Below are 8,852 nucleotides of genomic sequence, written 5' to 3'. Positions count from 1 at the left end.
CCCTGGCTTCCTTAGGCCTGCTTGCGTGTGTTAGGGTACTACTGTAGCCCTGGCTTCCTTAGGCCTGCCTGCGTGTGTTAGGGTACTGCTGTAGCCCTGGCTTCCTTAGGCCTGCTTGCGTGTGTTAGGATACTGCTGTAGCCCTGGCTTCCTTAGGCCTGCCTGCGTGTGTTAGGATACTACTGTAGCCCTGGCTTCCTTAGGCCTGCTTGCGTGTGTTAGGATACTGCTGTAGCCCTGGCTTCCTTAGGGCCTGCTTGCGTGTGTTAGGATACTGCTGTAGCCCTGGCTTCCTTTTACATTTTACTTTGAGGTAGGATCTTACCAACTAGTCCAGGTTGAACTTGGATTGAGTTTCTAGGCTAAGCAGACACTGAATTTCCATCCTCCTGCCTCAGTGAGATAACAAACCTGTACTTCTGGGCATGGCTCCTCACTTCCCACCTTTTTCTTAGAACTACAGATTTTAAAATAATAATCTTGTATCTGATGAGCAAAGTTAGAGACAGGCTCAATGTATCCGATATTACTAGCTTTGTCTAAGAGAGAGCACTAATTTTTTTTCAAAGTTGTATTTATTTCTTTGTTTATTTAAATCTTTATTTCCTGTGCTGGGAATTGAGCCTAGGGCCTTGAACATTCTAGGCATTTGCTCTACAAGCTAAGTCACACTTCCAACACTTCCTAAATTCTATTTGTTTTTAATGGAACTGGGGATTGGCCTAGAGTAGTGGTTCTCAACCTGTGGGTTGAAGCTGCTAAGGTGTGTGTGTGTGTTGTGTGTGTGTGTGTGTGTGTGTGTGTGTGTGTAGAATGACCCTTCATGGGGGTCACATATCTGATATTTACACTATGATTCATAACAGTAGCATAATTACAGTTATAAAGTAGCAACAATATAATTTTATGGTTGAGGGTTACCACAACATGATGAATAAATAGCATTAGGAAGATTGAGAACCATTGGCCTAGAGCATTGTACATGTTAGGCAAATGCTCTACCACTGAGCTATATACCTCCTAGGCCATCTGTAACTTTTAAATTTTATAATGAATAAAATCATTTTAATTTTAAAACTTACAGAACTATTCTATAATGTTTTAGAAACGCATAAAAAGATTTTTAAAAGATTTAAGATTGTGAAGAACCTACAGGTATTTTGCAAAACGAAAACATATGGGATTTTAATTTGCATGAATTTAACATAAGTCTACTAATTTGGGCTTTTGGCCAGGTTTTTAGAACCAGGTATGAATAGACCTCAAGTCAAAAAGTGTGGTTGATCATTGCCACTACAATTTATTTCACCACTAGGCACAATGTGCCTGATAGGTCAGTACTGGAGCAACATACAGTGTCCACAGTTGAGGAAGACTATTGGTGACTTTAGTACTCATCAGCCTGCATAGCACCTTTTGGGACTATGAACAACAGGGGGATGTTTCCAGCTCTGCTCCAGCTTGGTGTCTCTGTGCTATAGCTAAAGCTTGTCTGTGGCAGTAGAGTCTTAACCATCTAGTTTTGATAGGCAACTAAAAGCAATGGCAGATAATTGTTTTAGGGACCTTAGAGTCCTCACTGGCCAACTATGACTGTCTAATTTTTATATGTGCATTTAGTTTGCATGAATATTGCATGGTAGGTAACCTAATTATTTGAATATATTTTTACTGAAAAACTATTTCATTGTTACCGCAATCCAATAAATGTCTGTTTATTAAGTAGTTATTGTGTGTATGAGACTTGGGGAGATACGTAGCTCAGTTGGTAAAGTGCATACTACACAGCATGTGGGCTTGAGTTTGATCCTCAGGACACACATTTTTAAAAAGTCAGCTGTATGGATGGTAGCATGCAATTGTAATCCCAGTCCTGGGGATACGTAGCTTGACATATCTCTGGCCAACCAATGTATTCCACTCTGTTACATTCCAAGCTAGTGAACGTCTCCTTCCCAAAAGGTTGGTGCTACCTTTGTTTGGAACAATACCTGAGGCGGTCTCTAGCCTCTGCACCATGCACACTCCCTCACATATACACCCCATAAATACACATACACACATGACTGTTTTGCATATTTGTGCAGATAGTTTTTTCTTGCTGCTCACCTCAGTGTAAATCTGTTACCTGTATATGCTAAAATCATTGGGCTGGGGAAGGGGAGGCTGCATTTTGCTGCTTCCATGTTTTTCTTCCTTGCTGACTTCATTGGCCCTCTGTAGTCATGGGGCTGAGTCTTACTTTTGCCTTTATCAAAAGTTTTCATGGAGGGCTGGTGAAATGGCTCAGTGCAAGTCTATGATAAGCTGAGTTCAGTTTTTAGGACTCACAGTGGTAGGGGAGAGCTGAGTCCTCTGACCACCACATGTGTGTTGTGGCACATACATATTCCCCTTCTTATACATATATATCACACAAGCATACGCAAGAAATAAGAAAATTGGTTTTAATGTTAATAGAAAGGAATGGAAATGCATATTTAGGTCCTGCTTTGACCCTTGTCACACCACCAGCATCGTAAAAAAGGAGCAGCTTAACTGAATCTCAGTTCAGCCAATGAACGTGTAGTAATTGGCATTGCAATGGTAAACATGGCTATTTAAATGATAAGGTGTAAGTTAGTAATTTGGTAAAGAGAATGTTAAGATTTGTGTATATTGTATTTGTGTGTATTGTATGTCATAAGATACAATTTTTTACTTGAAAGTAGTATTTAGCTTTATAGCAACTGTGGTGAATTGGAGAACTCTAGTGTCCATGAAGGATGGTAAATGACAGTTGTACTGTGTGATACATACCTACTTAACAACACTTGCGTAGTGGGGGAGAGTATCTCTCAAGCAGTCCTGGGGGATGGAGATCTGACTCACATTCTGAGTATTTCTGATGGGCTATTGCAGAGTCCTCCCTGTTCGTTTGTAGTCTTTTTTTTTTTTTTTTTAAATTTTGTATTTTGGTTTTTAATTAGGTATATATGGACATCTCTATTTATAAGTGTCTGTATGTGAGTCCTTGTGTCTTCTGCAAGAGCAGGTGTGTACTCTTCACTGCTGAGTCCCTTCTCTAGGTGCTTCCTTTGTAATCTTCTGGACATTTTTTTCCACATGCTCATTTTTGCTCACTTTAGCTTTCAGGATAATTTAAATCTTGGAGAAGGAGTTAATAATTAGTAAATAAAGTAAGGTGATTGTGAATAATGAAAGGGTTGGGATTAGAGATGAGGAATAGCAAGTTTAGAAAGTTTAAAAGCCATTATTCAACAGGTGGTCTATAATTTTAACAGTAACATTGTGTTATTTCATTCCTTAAAAACAGGAAAAATATAAAGCTGTACTTTTCTGTAGACTGTTCTTGACTCAAGAATTGTGGGTCAGTCTCTATTTAGAAATTCCAAGAATATATCAAAATAATGGAATTATAAATCCTTAATGAGTTGGACCTATTAATGTAGTTTATTTAAAATAATGTGATCATATAAATATCTCCAGTGGTTCATTTTGCAGAAGAATGTATAGAAATGTTACAAATTAAATGCAGATTTAGATTTGATAAAATTAAGATCATTATTTCATGTGCTTCCCAATCAAGAGTGACTTAAAATGTAACCTTAAATTTCTCTAATTTGGGGACCAGAGAGATAGCTCACTAATTTTGGCAGAGGACATGAGTTTGATTCCTAATACCCACATGGCAACTTCACAACAGCCTATAACTGTAGTTCCAAGGGATCCAACCCCTGCTTCTGGCCTTTGGCAGCAGGTACACAGGTGGTACACATGCATGCAAGTCACCCCCACAAAAAGTAAATATGTTTTACAAATCTTTAAAACAAACCCAGACTTTTAATTTTCATTAAGGACTGCTACCAGACTCAGTGTGTTCAGATTCTTTTTTTTTTTTTGTTTTTCCAAGAGGTTTTTCTGTGTAGCCCTGGCTGTTCTAGAACTTACTCTGTAGACCAGGCTGGCCTTGAACTCACAGATATCTGCCTGCCTCTGCCTTCCAACTGCTAGAACTAAAGGTATGTATCCCACTGCCTGGACAGATTCTGAACTCTTAATATAACTCATAATAGTATGAAGAGTTCTTTGGCTAGCTTCAGCTATTTTTCATATTGGATTTGTTGTAATGGTAAATGTTTCATTATGTCTTCAGTTACTTGAAATGATGATAACAGAAATTAAATTTCATCCAAGTGTCTTATTTTCTTGAATGGTTTTAAGATTTTCATTTGAAAATCTCATTTGTGATTTGTTCTTTTTCACATGCAGGTCATGGTAAAACCCCCAAAGATGCAGCATCTGTTCGAGCCACGCATCCAATACCAGCAGCCTGTGGGATTTATTATTTTGAAGTAAAAATTGTCAGTAAAGGAAGAGATGGGTAAGTGTAAATTTTGGTTGGCATAACCATTTCTATTCCTGGATAATTATATTTGAAATGATTCATACATGTATATGATATAATTGGAAAGTTGTAATCTTGAGAATCTTGGTTGTGGAAAAGTAGACTCTTAACTATTACAGTACAGCATATTGGTTCTGGCTCTGGTTAAGTACTAGTTGAACTAAAGCTTGAGCTCATTTTAAGTCTTTCTGGCAGGGTCATTATTAAAACTGAGAGTTGAGGTTTGAGCAATAGAGTGACTCATTTTTCTGAATTCTGCCGAGAAGCTAGGTCTTCTAAAACTTGCTTAGCCAAAAACCAGTAAGTGGCTTGTTAGGTATCTTAACGGGCTTGGGGCTTGGGATTTGAGGTATTACTTGGAAAGTGGATGCTTCTGTGTTTTTGATTCAGAGCTTCCTGGAGGAGGTTGGGGTGTGGTGTGGAAGCTTCAGAGTGAAAACTCTGTGGTTGATTGTTGAACCAGCTTTTGTTTATTGCTCTTATTATATATGTACATTAGAGTCACTTATTGGAATATTTAAAATACAGTTTGAGCCTTAACCAAAGTATTCTTAATCGAAATATTTAGAAATAGAGCTTGGTAATGAATGATGTAGATATTTTGAGAAAGGTCCACAGGTAATTTTAGTGCATACTTCTAGTTTAAGAACGAATTCTCTAAAGTCATATTATTTTCTGATTCTGTGTTGAGATATTAGAGAGTCCTTTAAACAACTATAGGGTCATTTGTCCAGCTACCAAGATATTGGATTCCTCAGGTAAGTTGACCTGTGGGGTTTTTTTTTTTTTTTGAATCCTTCTTGTTGACCTTCCTGCCTGTGTATGAGTAACAAAAAGTAAGTGTCCCATACATTATTCTTCACTTTGCTGGACTCAGTGCCAGCAGTACCAAAAGTAGAAGGGAAAAGCTTGGCTTATGTTGAAGCTTTTTATTGCCTATTTACCAAGGTGATCAAACCAAACATAAAACCAGAGATTTTCAAGAGAAAGCCAAACTCTATAGTTGTATATTCACCTTGTTTATTCAGCTCTATAGTGCTGGTATTGCTTATGATGGTTGTCAGAGTCCTCTGGAGCTTTTATTCCATGTATCCCATCTATGAAGGATTTCAACCTTACATTTTCAGATCTACAAATACCCTGAGCCTTAAATCTAATTTTATGTTTCATATATTCCCTTGAGCTCCAATCAGATACAGCTACCAAGATGTTTGCAATTGAGTATTCCACAGCCATTAAATTTAGCTTGTTTGAAATGCTTTTCTCAGAACCTGTTAGCTTAATGCTTCCACTGCTGGCATAAACTTGAGGATTTCTAATTTTTATCCTTTTCTTGTTGTCTCTGCTGCATCTCCCTTAGTTGTGTCTTAGTAAAGTGTATCTCAGGAGTTCCCAAGGTGGTTGGCAATTACCTTCCAGGTGCTCCCTGTAACTGTTAACAGTGTCCTTCTCAGACAGTCCTGACTTGTCTGTCTCTTCCTTAAAATCATTTGGAACATATGCTTTAGGGTTAAAATATGAAACTTTTTTATCAGTCATTTATGATGTGACAATTGTGTGTAATTTTTTTCATTCTCATCTGTTTATAACCAGAACTTCTCATCCTTTTCCTTTTATGTTTAACCCCTTTGGTACAGAGATCTGTGAGGTTTTACAGATATGTGCAGTCATAACCACTATAACTAGTGAGTAGAATATTCCGTCAATCTGTCCCTTGGTAGATGTCCCTTTCCCATCTAGCTTGGCAACCACTGATGGTTTTCTGCCTATACCTTTGCCATTTCTAGAATGGTGTATAAATGAAATCATAATAAGTAGCCTTCTAAGTCTGCCAGCATTTGTTCTGAATAATGAGTTCAAGATTCATCCTTGTTGCTGCATAATTTGAAGAACAGTCCTTTTAATTGCTGAGGTATAGATGATCAAACCAGTATGCTAGCCCACTCCCTAATTGAAGGGTAACTTTCCACAATTACAAATGTAACCAGTATCAACATTTATATGTGCAAGGTTTTCTGTAAATGCAAGTTTTCATTTCACTTGGGTAAATATTCATGAACAAGATAGCCAAATTGTAGATAAAATGCTTTATGAGGCATCTGAGGTAGTTTTTGCAAAGTAGCCGGACTAATGTGTCTTTCCACCAACAGTGTGGGTATTCCTCTTGATCTGCCTCTTTGTGTGTTGTCAGGGTTTTATTTTTTTTCTACTTCTTTAAAAATGATTTTGATAAAGTCTACAAACCACTGGCATTTTCACACACACACACACACACACACACACACACACACACACACTCACAGCGTTATTATTTTGTCCTTACTCTCCCTGTTCTCATGGGGTTTTCTTGTTGTTTGTTTGTTTCTTCATTTTAACTGTTGTAATGATGTCTGGCTTTTCCTATGGCTGATTCTTAATTCTTGTCCGCCCTTTCATTTACATTTCATTTCTGTCTTGTCACTCTCTGATTACACATTTCTTAGGTTTCTAGTTCTTTATAGTTGTCCTTTCCTTTGCCTCTAGAATTAGCTTCCGGTTCTCACTTCCTCTTTTCCAGTCTAGCTAATCAGTTTTTAAGTCCAAAATTCCAGGTATTTTTTTTGTGTGTCACTGCCTCTTCCCCCAAATAATGTGTCATCTTTACATTTTGATCAGGCTAATGATAGTGCATATACCATTGCACACTACTGACTTTAGGGTAGGGGATATTTCAAAGCTAGCATACAAGTGAGTGAAGAAATGGTTTCTGTCTGCACTTTGGGCATTTCTAAAATGGCGCATAAACAGAAGCAATACTGCCCAAGTTCCTCTTAACTGTAGCATCTTCAACCCGACAGGATGCATTTGAGAAGCAATCCTGCTGCAGTTGGTATTGAGAACAGACCCCAGGGAGCAGACTAGTTCTTACCACTGTGCAATTTCCTTGAAGAGATGTGTACTCATCTGTTTGTTTATGTCACTTTAAGAAGACTTTTCTTTGAGCTGTGTTTATTTAAGAATGGGACAGGTAAAATTTGCATCCAGGGTCTTAGTTTTCTAGAAAAATTGTCACTGACAAGTTTTCTAATGAAAGACAAGTTTAGTGTGGTTGCCTCTTTGGACAGATGACAAAGAACAAAGGCTCTGGTAGACTGTAGTGTGTGAGAGAGGACTGCTCAGATTCTACCCTCTCATTGTACTAAGTCTGCTGAGGAAAGTGAGGGCCGTGACTATGATGGGCTTTTTTTTTCCTGCATAGAAAATAAGGCTTAGCCGGGCATTGGTGGCGCACGCCTTTAATCCCAGCACTTGGGAGGCAGAGGCAGGCGGATTTCTGAGTTTGAGGACAGCCAGGGCTACACAGAGAGGCTTAAAGGAAATTTGTTTTATTGCATGAAAGAATATGTTTAATTTTCTGATTTAGTTTTTCATTTAAACTAAGCATAATTTTATGCTTATTCATAAAAATAAACATAATTTATAGGGACAATTTATCTGATTGTTAAGATATCAGTTTTTTAAGTTAAGAATAAAATTTGAACACATTTCATAAAAAAGGATAAAATTATATTATGTACATGACCATTTTTTTAGGAGACATTAAGGGTATATCCTTTGTGTTTTTATGATTATCAGTGACTGGTGAGAAGTTTCTAAAAATAATTCTATCTTATAAATGTAATTTCAGCTCAGGAATTTCATGCAAGTTTTAAATTATGCATACTGATAGACAGAGGTAGTAGAGAAACTGTTAACTCAAAATGTGAGAGAGAATAACATTTGAAAATTTTTAGTTATAATTCATGTATATGATATTTTTAACTCTTTGAACAAAATATTGATACCACTGTTTGACAGTGATTCTAAAAGAATTGGCAAATTATTTAGTCTTTGTTCTATTGCTCAATTTTTTGCTTGTTAGACCCTCAAAATGTTTCTTTTATGCTGTGGACTTAAAAGCTTTTTGTTTTGTCTTTGTTTTTTTATTTTTTGTTTTTCAAGACAAGGTTTCTGTATGCAGCCTAGGGCTGTCCTGAAACTCACTCTGTAGACCAGGCTGGCATCAAACTCACAGACATCCATCTACCTCTGCCCTGAGCACTGGGACTAAAGGTGTGCGGCACCACCGCCTGGAAGTGTAGAAAAGAAGGTTTCCTTTGAGAAAATTAAAAAAAGGAGGAAGAGGGGGAGGATGGCTAGGACTGGATCTATGGTTTAGCAGTTAATAGCATGCACTGCCCTTGTAGAGGTCCCCACTTCAGTCCCAGCACCCATGACAACAGCTCACTCTAGTTCCTTGGGTTTTGACACCCTCTTCTGGCCTTCTCAGGTACTGATTCAAGTGCACAAATCCACATTCAGATGTATACATATACACTGATTTCAAAAACAAAATTAGAAGGGTCCCTCCTAGTTTCAGTTGGTTGTTTGCACAGAGGAAGGTGTGAGCAGAGAGAAGGCATGT

At 37.7% G+C, this 8,852-nt stretch overlaps 1 protein-coding gene across 1 annotated transcript in view; it reads left to right on the top strand.

Annotated features, from left to right (window-relative positions):
* The window catches only part of Ranbp9 (RAN binding protein 9), an 81,235-nt gene that overhangs the window by 14,033 nt on the left and 58,350 nt on the right, over nt 1–8,852 (top strand). Inside the window, exon 2 of the mRNA XM_031359433.1 lies at nt 4,273–4,384. Coding sequence (XP_031215293.1) covers nt 4,273–4,384 — 112 coding nt within the window. The remainder of the gene's footprint in view (nt 1–4,272; nt 4,385–8,852) is intronic.

This window comes from Mastomys coucha, unplaced genomic scaffold (assembly GCF_008632895.1).
Source record: "Mastomys coucha isolate ucsf_1 unplaced genomic scaffold, UCSF_Mcou_1 pScaffold7, whole genome shotgun sequence".
Classification (NCBI taxonomy): domain Eukaryota; kingdom Metazoa; phylum Chordata; class Mammalia; order Rodentia; family Muridae; genus Mastomys; species Mastomys coucha.
Note: the sequence above shows the minus strand (reverse complement) of the source record. Positions and strands in the feature narration are given on the sequence as shown.